Genomic DNA, 12,251 nt, shown 5'->3' with positions numbered 1-12,251 from the left:
CGTCTCCTATCCTATTCCTGTACCATGAAATTAGCACAAATTTGCATATACTGAACAAGAACAAATTGGCTCTCCCCGGAGTTTTTACGCATGAAAAATTACCGAGTAATTGTTCAACTTGGTGATAGAATCCCAAGGGTACAGCTGATGTTGCGCTATAATTATTGGAAAATACTTAAGATCCGCGGCTCGACGTATACAAAGCTGCTGGAATATTGGAGTGGGCGAATATTAATTTTTCACGATAGAGAATTTTTTAAGCTTTTCCGTCATCTCTGCCTGAAAATCATAATACATTATATACAGTTTTCGTATTCCTCCGTGATGTATATTTTACATTAGTTGAGAGTTCTCTGATTTCAATATTTATGGAGTGCTTTTACACTTCTCCCTCGCGTCATTATCATTTATTCGAAGCCCAACTGAGATAATCTAACAATATCTGTACCTGTACCTCTGTATATATTCGATCATTTATTTAAAGTATATTTAAATTTCTGCTACTAATTCCGATTTCGGCTTCAGTGACCTGGAAAAGGCTCGCTAATTATTCATGCAGATTATGCATCACTATATCCATTAGACATAAGATGTTCTACCCAAAATCAATGGAATATATCAATCTTGCAGTTCGAACAAGGCGAAGATAATGACAAAAATGAGAATAACCCTCCACCATTCATTACACCACCGCCGCCAAATCCTGATGGTAAGTAAAATCGTGGATATCAATTGCAAAAGTGCGACGGATTGTCCATGAGTCTACGATCATTTTTTTCAGAGATATCATTTATTATTTTATGCCAAAGATAAAACGTTGATACCACGTTGATGCTTTCAATGTGTAGTTTCCCAGTAAGAAAAGATAGCGTTCTTATATTTTCCTATAATGGATATCTCAGGGATGTAAATGTCTATTAAAGTATATTCTTGAGTAATCTTTTAGGCACAGATACTGAAATTTCCAAGAATCTCCAAGAGTGTGTAGAACAACTACTTTACGTTATGAAATGAGTTCTCCCACAATTTCAGGGAGAGGATTGAAGGGTGAAAAGGGTGATAAGGGTGAAAGGGGCGAGAGTGTGCGGGGTTCACCGGGGCCACCAGGTCCCCCCGGAAATCTGTACGATTTAAATGACGATGCCAAGCGAATTCAGCCACAAGGACCACCGGGACCGAAGGGTGAACCTGGAACATGCACTTGTAATGCAACCGATTTGAGAATGAACTTCATGATGCCAAAAATGATTGAAGGGCCAAAGGGAGAGCCTGGCGTATCCGGTAAAGAAGGAAAACAGGGTGACCGCGGTTTAACGGTAATAACACTCTAATACTTCATAACTGCATAACAAAATTTAATTCGTCATTTCGATACTATCGATTATTTTATTACAACAATAATAATTCGGTGAATGTACCTCTATAAAAAAGTGACGAGTTCTCCATTCACAAGAAAGAATAGTAGACTAATAATTCACAGAAATAGAAAATCCCATGAAAAAATTCTCATTCGTTTAATATAGAGAGGTCAGTGTACTATCGAATTTCTTCCATTCCAATGATTGAATTGAATGAACTTGAAGGGATCAGCGGGGCCACCTGGTGAGCGAGGTTTACCTGGTTCAGCGGGACCCAAAGGTGACAGAGGTGAGCTTGGTATGACAGGACCAGAAGGGCCACAGGGACAAAAGGGTGAGCCGGGTAGAGATGGTATAGCTGGGGAAAAGGGAAATCCCGGACCGCCAGGGCCACCAGGCAAAGCTGATGACTTCTCTCCTCACGATGTAAGTACCGATTAATGATGCATTCAAGTACTCAGTCTGCCTCAGATGCCAAGGCAATCATCGCTGAGTGCTAGACTCCTGGGATACCACAGCGTTCCCCTTCAATCTTCAATGAATCTTTGAAAGCCCCTCCTCAATATTCCCATTTCTTTTCCTTTTCCCTCTCATTTCGAGTTTCTTTTCGTGCTTTATAATTGTAACACGCCGCTTGAAAATTTGTCGATAATTACTGGAACTCCATTAGTGCAATGAAAATATCGCACAGACACGCCTGTGACGTATTGGCATATGAGCTGATGCACACTCAGATTGATGTCGCACAAAGTTTAAGAATATCGGCAGACATTACCAATTTCTGAATGGTAACTACAACTGTAGCAATCCGAGTGATAATGAAGTTAACGGATGAGAGTGGTAGGATAGAAATTAGCCGCTATTTTGACAAAGCTCTTCATTCCAACAATTCGCCTATCTCCTTTAGGCTGAGACAGAGTTGATTTTAGAATATTGGATCTGTCTGACTCATCGATTCGGAAGTGAGTGCACGAGAGGGCTATGTAGAATGTATATATTGACAGCATCGTTGTCTTACACAGTCATGGTAGAATGATCACGTGAGGGCTTCGAGAGCCACACGATTTCCCCTGAGAATACAGAAACCAATTTCTCGGCTGCCTAGTGCATGCCTACATTGAACTAGTAACCGCCAGTTTCAAGTGTAACGGCGTGTAAAAGTCATCGATGAGAGGGTCAGAAAGTTCAGAGAAGAATCAATAGAAGAACAAAAAGCAATGGGAATAAGAGAATGGTTTTAAAAAAAAAATTTCAGTACCTTTCCTTTCCTCTTATAATTCTTCTCTTCGTTTTGATCTTTCTCGGATGGTCAGAACAAATGCCAGACTTGAAGGTAAAGAGAAGCGGCACAGATGGTGGACGTGAAAAGATTCGATGACTTTTTCAGCTTGGTCTCAACGAGCCCAACTGAAAGCTCACTGACTTTTCCATCGGTTCGTCGGATGAAAAGTTTTTCGTCAAACTCCCAACTCCACGGATCGTCAGCCTTTTAGTAAAATTTCGCACCAACGTGAAATTTCTGTCGCGTCTCCTCTCTTGTTTTATCTCCATCAGAGAGTCAGCCTGGCTCACTAACCAGCTTCCGCTTCATCTCTGACCCCATCCCCAGCTTTATTCCAGCCTCCAGCTGGGCTCCAAACGGGCTCACCGAGACTCTCTCATTCGTCAACTTCCTTCACACCAAATAAACTCGATTTCAACTGTACCTTTCATTGTCTGCGTTTCCACTCAACTATTGCCACGAATTGAAACAAAGTATACTCTGTTTGCTATAAAAATGGTAGTTTGTTGAGGTGTTGGTAATGTGTTTAGATCTTATCATACAATATATTTTCCAAAATATCCAAAATCTCGTATCCCAAATCTCCCGCTCACATTATCAATAGGGGATTATTTCTGCTGAAACTTCATTTTTGGTTTGATGATAGATCATATATTCTAATGCAGTTACACGCATTCTATCCGTCAGGAAGTGCCACTGATGCGTATTTTCTAGCAAGTAAATATAGACTGGATACATCTAGAGGCGCGCGGCCGTTATTTGCTCTAGCCACCCTATGGTTCAGATAACTTTATTTCACTTCGCTGAACATCAGCCATTCCGTACGGTTTAAGATTCTTCAGTGGGAATGCAAAGAATCGTAACTGGTTTTTCTAAAAATGTATTTTTTGTAGTCGATGCTGTAAGTACCGTACGTAGTTTGCAAAACCTTTTTCCAATATCATATTCATTATTTCATGCAGCCCCTTTGGATTAGAACAGGCATGTCTCCTGTATCTAGAGTGAGTGGAAAAATATTCATGAGTTAATACAGCCAGATAAATTATTACCGGTTACATATACACAATTTTTGTGTAATGATATCGGTATTTGATAGGAGGGTATCACGATGAGGCCGGGATTACCAGGGCAAAAGGGGGATGCTGGAATGCCCGGCCATCCTGGACCGAAAGGCGAAAGTGGAATCACGGGATCAAAAGGGACGAAAGGAGAACCGGGATTGAAAGGCACTAAAGGAGATCATGGGAAGGATGGGAGTCGTGGAGTTCAAGGGTTTAAGGGTGAACCGGGAGCACCAGGTACTGTATAAGAATATTGATTCGGCGGGAAAAATAGAGTAATTTTATTTGCAAAAGTGTATCTAGTGGATAGAGAATACTGCGGACTTTAGGAACATCAGATAGAGAAGGACAGGAGAATTCTCTGGAAAGAATTAAATGCTTGACCGTTTTTGTTTTTTTTTTAAACGTCCGTTTCGACCGCCGACATCCACATTGTGTGGAAATACTTGAACTTGCTGTTACCGCGTTAATTTGCCGCAATTTCTCGCCAAATTTCTGTTTTCTTGCGAAAAACTTTTGTATCACTATCTTCTGAATAAACAAATAATAATAATAATATAATTTAATAAAACACTCATAAAAAACTCGATATTGAAGTGAATCAACGGATTTTACTAACCACTACTGAATCATTCATTTGAGTTATTATTCACGGTACTACTTATGATTCGACAAAAAGGTACACCCGGATTTCCTGGAGCACCCGGTGAAAATGGTAGACCTGCCGAAAAGGGAGATAAAGGAGATTCTGGCCCTGAAGGCAAACAGGGACCTCCGGGTCCATCCGGACACGTCAACTTTGGCACAGGAGGACTAGCTGGAAGTGGAACAGGTCGATCAATTGAATTTAGATTTATAATAGATCAATCGACTCGATCTATTTTTTAGAACCCATATAAAATCAAATGAATATGTAACATAAGAGATAAATTTATAAAATCGTTATAAATATTCTCCGATCTCATAACGATTAGGTAACGGTGAGAAAGGTGAAAGAGGAGAGTCAGGGCCTCGTGGATTTAAAGGCGACCTCGGTACCAAGGGTGAAAAGGGGAATAAGGGTGACAGTGGACCATCTGGGCTTCCAGGAATAAATGGTGTACAGGTACAGACTCACAATAATAATCGAGTTTATCTTAATAGTTAATCCTTGTCAATTAAATTTTGACTGTACTGCGATCTTTTGAGCCTCATTAATTATGAAATTCAATAAAGAATTGAAAACTCATGTTCATTGGTGAACTTCTTCCCTCATTGATCTCATAATTAATTTGGGACTATGATCTCAATAGAGATTTAATCGTTTCCACCGAGTTACTAAGCGCAATTTCCCGGAACTTCAAATATTTTTGGAATTTTTTCAATTTATGCTGAACAGATTTTACCTCGAATCGAATTCTGCAAAAATATTCCGGAATACGTGAGCGTTGAATCTTGTATAATGAGCTCTTGATAACTTTCACTTACATTTGGGAATGTTTTGCATTCCTGTAAAAACTCACACATTCGAGCAATCGGTAAAAATAGTTCAGTCATTCTTACTACTCCGTTACTGATTTTGAGAAGTGGTGATTTGACGAATGGAAATTAATTCGCTGTAAGAATTAATTATGAACGGGTAGTGATCGAATGAAGCGATTCTTCATTGTAGTTGGAATGATCCATAATGGGCGTAATAGAAATGGCTCGAAATCTGTGACTCTAGGGTCCCCAAGGTGATAAAGGAGAGCCTGGAAGAGATGGTTCCGCTGGAGTGCCAGGAACAGGAGGATCTAAAGGAGATCGAGGCGAACGAGGACCTCCCGGTGCCACGACAATTGCCGGCTCCGGTGACTACGTTACGATCAAAGGAGAAAAAGGAACTGAGGGGAAGAGAGGTAGAAGAGGTAGACCAGGTCCCCCAGGACCACCAGGAAAATCCGGAAGTGCTGGTGAAATAGGTCTTCCTGGATGGCCGGTAATAATTTTAGCCTTAATACATTCTAAATGAAACTCGAGCTTACGAATGAAAAACTATATCAATATTCAATTTCAATTTCATTGCATTCCTAAAAGCACAATTCGTACAAGGTTAGTACGGTAACTTTTTAAGCGTTACTGAGATTTTATGAGCAAATCTAATATGAAATTTTTAGGGACGAGCTGGAACGCTTGGCATTCCCAGAAGTCCAGGACCAGTTGGACCGAAGGGTGATAAAGGTGAAAGCTGCCTAGTGAACGAATGCAGCAGTGGAAGTGGAGTAAGTAAATGCATTTCACGTGTAAAAGAAAAAAAGTTGATGCATTGTCTTTCTTGCACATGGCACTTCGAACAAATAAAAAGACAGATTTAAAGGGGTTGTTATGAAATAACAATATCGTAGTGACCTGCTGAGAGTTCTCTAACTTATTGAACAGACAAATGCTTAAAAGTTAAATGTGTTACAGATGAAAGGAGAGAAAGGAGCGGATGGATTTCCTGGTGCTCCTGGCCGGGACGGCCAAAGAGGATTACCAGGTCCACCTGGACCTCCTGGAATATCACTTATTGGTCAAAAGGGAGAGCCGGGAATTGGTCGTAACCACATGTTTGGAGAGAGAGATTACTACGGCCCTCGTCAGGGTGTGTATTTAAAAATTCAAATTGTTCCAAACATTTCACATTTCCGTCCAGATAATTCCGTCTTCCTCTCATTTCCCAAGTAAATGCATAAAACTAAAACTTCCATGGAATTAATTACATGCTGCAAGGAGCACGAAGTAGTCTCGATGAGCTCAAAGTTATTCGAGAACTCAAGCAATTGAAAGAATTGAAAGAGCATTTAGGTAAGGGGGTGGAAAATTATTGATGAATAAATAATCAAACAGCGGGATTATTTTCAGGCGCTGGAAAACCGCCAACTAGAGGAGCTCATGAAGTCACAACGAAAATTGTACCGGGAGCTGTGACATTTCAAAATTCGGATGCAATGACTAAAGTAATTAATCATTAATCATTTGCAATTGGAAAAAGATTTAACTGAACAATCTATAATGAAATTAATTTTAGATGTCGAGTGTCAGTTCAGTGGGTACGTTGGCATATATCATTGATGAAGAAGCATTGCTGGTTAGAGTTAATCATGGATGGCAGTATATAGCGGTAAGCTCTTTATTGCTCAATACATTCGAGATAATCCATCCATCCGCATGGAATAATTGAAAATGTTTTCAGCTTGGATCTCTCTTGCCGATAACAACCGTGCCACCACCAACCACTGTGCTACCTCCTACCAATCCACCCTTCGAGGCTTCAAATCTAATCAATCAAATACCCATGAAGACTGACGGCACCGGGGTAAGCCTCCGATTATTTCTCTCCAACCATTTGAATTTCATCAAATCCAATATCATTTTCATCACTTCTTATTACTTAATTATTTTAATAATCAAATATTTAATCTCTTCGAAACGATTACGCTATCAGTGGTATCCGAAAATGGTGAGAAAATTGGACAGTATTGAATTGACGTTTCGATAACAATTTCAGTCAATGAAAAGTGCTGTTACGATCAATACAGAAAAATGTTATTTTCAGTTGCGAATGGCGGCTCTCAATGAACCAATAAGTGGTGATATGCATGGCGTGAGAGGAGCGGATTACGCGTGTTATCGACAAGCTAGACGTGCTGGTTTGAGGGGAACCTTCCGAGCATTCCTAAGTTCCAGAGTACAAAATGTCGATAGTATAGTTAGATTAGATGACAGGGATCTGCCAATAGTTAATATCAAAGGAGATGTGCTGTTTAACTCATGGAAGGAGATGTTCAACGGGCATGGCGCGTACTTCTCCCAAAATCCCAGAATTTACAGTTTCAACGGTAAAAACATATTAGCGGATTTGGCATGGTGAGTTTTCCACTTCCTTTTTGGTCTTTCTCACTTCAAATCCAATTTTTGCCATTTCGATTGACGTTTGAAATAAATTGAAGGGACACGGGATATGGACAAATGTTTTATCGTTGGATCGAAGCTCCTTGTTTCTAACTTTTTGCTATGTTTTTTTTTTCTATTTGGCAGGCCGGAAAAGATTGTTTGGCACGGTTCCCACAAATTCGGTGACCGTGCCATGGACACTTACTGCGACGCATGGCACTCTGGAAACTCTGATCGATATGGATTGGGATCACCTATCACCGCTGGCAGACTCTTGGAGCAAGTACGTTACTCATGCGATAACAAATTTGCACTGCTGTGTATAGAAGTTACCAGTGAATCAGCAAGACGACGCAGAAGCATCAACGACAATATCGATAACAGCGATAATGATGATTTATCCGAGCAGGAGTATCAGAATTATCTCGATCATATTACAAATAACTAATTTAAATATTTATATGAATTTTATATGATATTTAAAGATAGGAGCTGCGATGTCCAAAGTTCAAAACAGTACCAAGATAGATTGTTTTTAAAATGATTTTTCGTTCCGTTAAATTTCTGACACGGGTAAACGAGTGAAATGGTGAGTCCACTATTTTGGCAAATTGTGTAATTGCACACGTCAACGAAAGGTCGGCTTCCACAAGACGTCAGTAGGATTTCAATGTTTTCAACACAAAAATTTTTCAAAACCCTGGAAATTTTTGTCGGAATGAAATAACCATTCCCAATATCTTTCCATTCCAATCGTTAATCCATGGATTGTATCATTTCAAAATCGTATCAAGCAATGTTATTACTTTTCGAACAAATATCCTGTTAGGAAATTATCGAAAAGACTGATAGCTTCAGATGTAACTAGCTGCGACTTGATTTACCATATCAATAGCTAATTCATATCAACATGTGTTAATGCTAGATCTCCTTCACTAACGAGTAAGAAAACAGAGAAAACAATACCTGAAGTGAGACTACAATGAATGATAAGGATACGTGTGCAAAATAAACGTTCACATTTAGTCAATATTTACGAATATGTTCGTCTGTAAAACTCACTAGAAAATTCAACACAAAATAAGTCTATCGATAAGTATCACCCGATTAGTATCATCGTCCAAGAGAAACCCATAACATGAATAATATAATATGTGCAGGTGTGAAGGATATGCTCTCGAATTACTGCCGTTTTTCTTGCATACTATAATTGACGTGAACGACATACTTCTCTCAAAACGTATAGGCTAGTGAATGGTCAAATAATCGTAATGAAGAATGTTCACCTCCTCTTTGATACTATACATTTCGTGGTATCCATGCGCCAGTGAATTATTCATGTATTTTATTAATAATTATAACTTCCCCCTTCAAATCTTGAATGTAAGCCAACGTGTGTAATATTGAAAATGTAATACTGAATTCCAGACAAATTTATTCTCAACGCACTGACCGATGTCATTACAAAAAATATAGTCTACATCGAGTTGTATTGGATTATACCATTTTGGAAGGCTTACTGGCTAAATTCGGTTTTAAGAAAACCGACAAACGAAAAAATTAATAGCATTGATGATTTACTCAATATGATTTGCACCAAACAAAAAAGAACTTCCAGAGAGTTTATATGATTTATATACTTTATTATTGTATTTCTCAATAAAAAAAAGAACTTCAGAAAATTATGAGACTGAAAATTAACTCCTCTTACTTTGCACTTGGTTCTTCGTTTTTGGCTATCGATGAAATCTATTGTGATGTTTCAGTCGCTCTTGGGCTTCAACACAGCTACAGCTTTGTCGAACTCTAATCCCTCCAGAATGTACGCGAGATTCTCTACAGAGGCATCCTCATCCGCTTCGGACCAGATTTGCAGCATTGTCTTGCATTGTTCATACCGAGTTGGCTTTCCTTGGAAAAATTCAATCTGGGGACAAATAATTGGGTATCTTAAAACTTTTCCAATGAATTCACTCCATTATTAGTTATTGAACTTATTAAACAATTTGAGAAAAAAAATTAAATAAAACATCTAACATATACCTCTCCACTATTGTATCCCAATTTTGCTGCCAACTTCTCCCAATCTTCTTTGAGTACTTCTGAAAGTTTCTCAATCATCTCCACACTGACTGGATTCAACTTTCTTACTTTATTGTCAGTATTTTCAGTATCAACAGTCTCCGACTCTTGTTTCAGAACGTCCTCATTAAACTCTTGATCATTGGACTCCGGTGGTGTAGTTTCTTCAGTCTCTTGTTTGACGTCAGACTGTGCTTGAGGTCGATCTTTAGCAATTTTCTTGATCATCAGTTCTAAATACTCTGGCAACTTTGATATTGGGCAGTTACCGTGTACAAAAAAATGTGGACTTCTTCTAGCCAATAATCGTAATGCTCTCCACCCAAAATTGCCATCATTAACCTTCTTATATTCATCTTCAACCATTGCAGCCGGATCTAGTTGCATAATAGCCTCCTCGAAGTAAGTCTCTAATGATGGCAAAAAATCGCGTTCTTTTGATTTACAGGCCTCTAAATTATTGGGACATAAATTCCATAATTTCGTGAGCTCAGGATTGCCCATACAAAATTTTCCAGCCGCCTGTGCATCTCTCACAACATCTCCAATTCTCCTCCTCAATCTTTTAGGTCTTTTTGGCTCATCTCCATCTGCTGTTTCTGGTGCCGGCCTCTTAAATTCTGGGCACCCTTCATTCTTCCATGAGTTCCAGTGCTCCTCACGCTTTAAAATATTCTTCACAACCTCAGCAAAAGCTGAACCATCTGGGGGAGTCTCGACGAGTAATGCATAAACTTGATCTGTCGTGGATTTCACCCATTCAACTTGATCTGGCTTGAGCTCGTGGGTTTCCGCTTTAAATTTAACTGTACTATTGAGGTATTGAAAGAGAATGAGAAACTGAAGAAGCACGTATCTTCGAAAGTTCGAATCTGATAGCTGCAGTTCAAGTAACTTCTGATTAGTCAGGTATTTAGCAAAATAAGGTATCTCTTTGTGAGCACCTTCTGTGGTACCGTCCCCTATCGCACTGCTAATGAGAGAGGTGCGTTGCTCTTCGAGTTTGAAAGAGGAAAACGCAGAGAGAACATTACCAGCATGAGCTGAGAAGACCTTCCAATGTACTTTGTTATAGCACTGATTGGGATTTCGAAAGAAGTCCTGCAGTGCCCAAAATTTTCGGTATAAATTGTAATCAATCTGTATCTTATTATCTTCTTTGCTCTCCACTTCCATGGGCTCTGACTCGTTATTTGCAGCTTTGTCATTTCCAAATTCAGTGTAATTATCGACATTGAATTCACTGACAATGTTCACGCCAGAACGTTCAGAGAAGGGGAAAAATTTTGCTAGGAAAAGGAGAATTCTACCGCAAAAAACAGTCTGCTGTGAGCGCGATAATCTACGCAAAAGGTCATTGCACATTCGTAACAGATGATTCTTACAGCTGTTGAAAAATAAATCTTCCTTCCAAACCGTCACGTTGTTCTCGACATATGTGAATAACTGCTCACATTTGTCAAGTGTCATGGCATCAAACATGTCACTTAGAAGCATAACGGGCATGCTTGGTGAGGCTAGATCAGTTCTGCATAGTTCGATTGTCAATGTAACATATGATTCTAAGGCACCCACTGTTTCTGTCAGATTTTCACTCAGTACCGAAAGGAGGGTATCTCGCAGGGCCTGATCTACTCCGGATTTTCTTTCGATCTCGTTTCCACACACTGTCACACATTTTTTATGAAATTCAGAAACATCCGAGCTTTTCAGACAGTGTGCCAAGTGATTCTGTGAATAATAAAAACTACTTTAATCCTCTTTTATAGGATATATATGTGATATTTACTTGTAAATTATGAAAAATAACAATCTCAAGCAATTGATTGTTGAGTTTTTTTTATGACGAACAATTCAATTGCAAAGAAAGGAAACTTATGTGGAAATGCCTTACACTAACTCAAGAATTTTTTCCCTATCCGAGCACTAGAATTTGTCATAATGATTTAAATAATTAGAAATACGACAAGACCAAGCTCCATTTAGGTGGTCAAGTTGGAGCGCTTTTGCATTGACAAAACTAAAGGTATTCAATTTATCATTTCATTTTGCCCATTCAAAAAAATAAAAAATTATTTGGACATGGAACCCAATTATTTTATGCAAATATACCTGCAAAGGAGAAAAAATATCTAAACTTGGTTGATTTATTACAAATGTGTTTGTAAATATAACCTACAAGCGCGGCCATGATAATAAATACAGCTAAAAGGGTGGAAGAAGTGTTCACTTACCTTAATATTTTTTCTCAGCACTTCAAAATTAGCCATTTAGCTAAGTAGTTCCTTCCCAGGTGATTAAATCAACCGATTGCGATGATCTTATTTTTAAGTGTAAAAATGGCTAGGTCACTGAACGCACCGAAAAGGATTATGCTTATTTTTCCTTTTTTTCGGGTTATTTTTTTCTGGCTCTGACTGTTGGCGGAAATCCCTAGGGCTCTCTGGTACTATCGAAGGTATGATACAAGCAGGGGACAAGTTCTCTCAGGTGGCACGAGACAGCGCGGCGGTCACTATCATCTTCCCCTCATCTCCATGTCATCCCCACTCTGCAGCTGTTCGGCACTGGTGG

General features: G+C 39.1%; 2 protein-coding genes across 9 annotated transcripts in view; one reads left to right on the top strand and one right to left on the bottom strand.

Annotated features, from left to right (window-relative positions):
- Mp (Multiplexin) overlaps window positions 1–8,910 on the top strand; it is an 85,061-nt gene extending 76,151 nt beyond the window's left edge. For 3 of the 8 annotated variants that reach the window (XM_011316728.1, XM_011316724.1, XM_011316732.1), the window contains 18 exons: window positions 631–709; window positions 1,033–1,316; window positions 1,584–1,784; window positions 3,603–3,641; window positions 3,737–3,938; window positions 4,381–4,533; window positions 4,676–4,806; window positions 5,407–5,658; window positions 5,757–5,771; window positions 5,837–5,941; window positions 6,129–6,303; window positions 6,432–6,506; window positions 6,564–6,658; window positions 6,730–6,822; window positions 6,895–7,017; window positions 7,147–7,161; window positions 7,258–7,568; window positions 7,740–8,910. In XM_011316728.1, coding sequence (XP_011315030.1) covers window positions 631–709; window positions 1,033–1,316; window positions 1,584–1,784; window positions 3,603–3,641; window positions 3,737–3,938; window positions 4,381–4,533; window positions 4,676–4,806; window positions 5,407–5,658; window positions 5,757–5,771; window positions 5,837–5,941; window positions 6,129–6,303; window positions 6,432–6,506; window positions 6,564–6,658; window positions 6,730–6,822; window positions 6,895–7,017; window positions 7,147–7,161; window positions 7,258–7,568; window positions 7,740–8,043 — 2,652 coding nt within the window. In that variant the 3' untranslated portion in view covers window positions 8,044–8,910. The remainder of the gene's footprint in view (window positions 1–630; window positions 710–1,032; window positions 1,317–1,583; window positions 1,785–3,602; window positions 3,642–3,736; window positions 3,939–4,380; window positions 4,534–4,675; window positions 4,807–5,406; window positions 5,659–5,756; window positions 5,772–5,836; window positions 5,942–6,128; window positions 6,304–6,431; window positions 6,507–6,563; window positions 6,659–6,729; window positions 6,823–6,894; window positions 7,018–7,146; window positions 7,162–7,257; window positions 7,569–7,739) is intronic. The other 5 variants (XM_011316727.1, XM_011316725.1, XM_011316730.1 and 2 more) reach the window with 5 other exon arrangements.
- Window positions 8,911–9,010: 100 nt separating this feature from the next.
- Window positions 9,011–12,245, bottom strand: Hpr1 (THO complex 1-like protein Hpr1). Its single transcript, XM_011316733.1, has 3 exons — window positions 11,912–12,245; window positions 9,639–11,408; window positions 9,011–9,522 (listed from the first exon to the last, which is right to left on the bottom strand). The coding sequence occupies exons 1-3, from the start codon at window positions 11,945–11,947 to the stop codon at window positions 9,358–9,360; spliced, it is 1,971 nt and encodes a 656-aa protein (XP_011315035.1). The 5' UTR covers window positions 11,948–12,245; the 3' UTR covers window positions 9,011–9,357.
- Window positions 12,246–12,251: the final 6 nt, after the last annotated feature.

The sequence above is a fragment of the Fopius arisanus genome, unplaced genomic scaffold (genome assembly GCF_000806365.1).
Source record: "Fopius arisanus strain USDA-PBARC FA_bdor unplaced genomic scaffold, ASM80636v1 scaffold00008, whole genome shotgun sequence".
Lineage (NCBI taxonomy): Eukaryota > Metazoa > Arthropoda > Insecta > Hymenoptera > Braconidae > Fopius > Fopius arisanus.
Note: the sequence above shows the minus strand (reverse complement) of the source record. Positions and strands in the feature narration are given on the sequence as shown.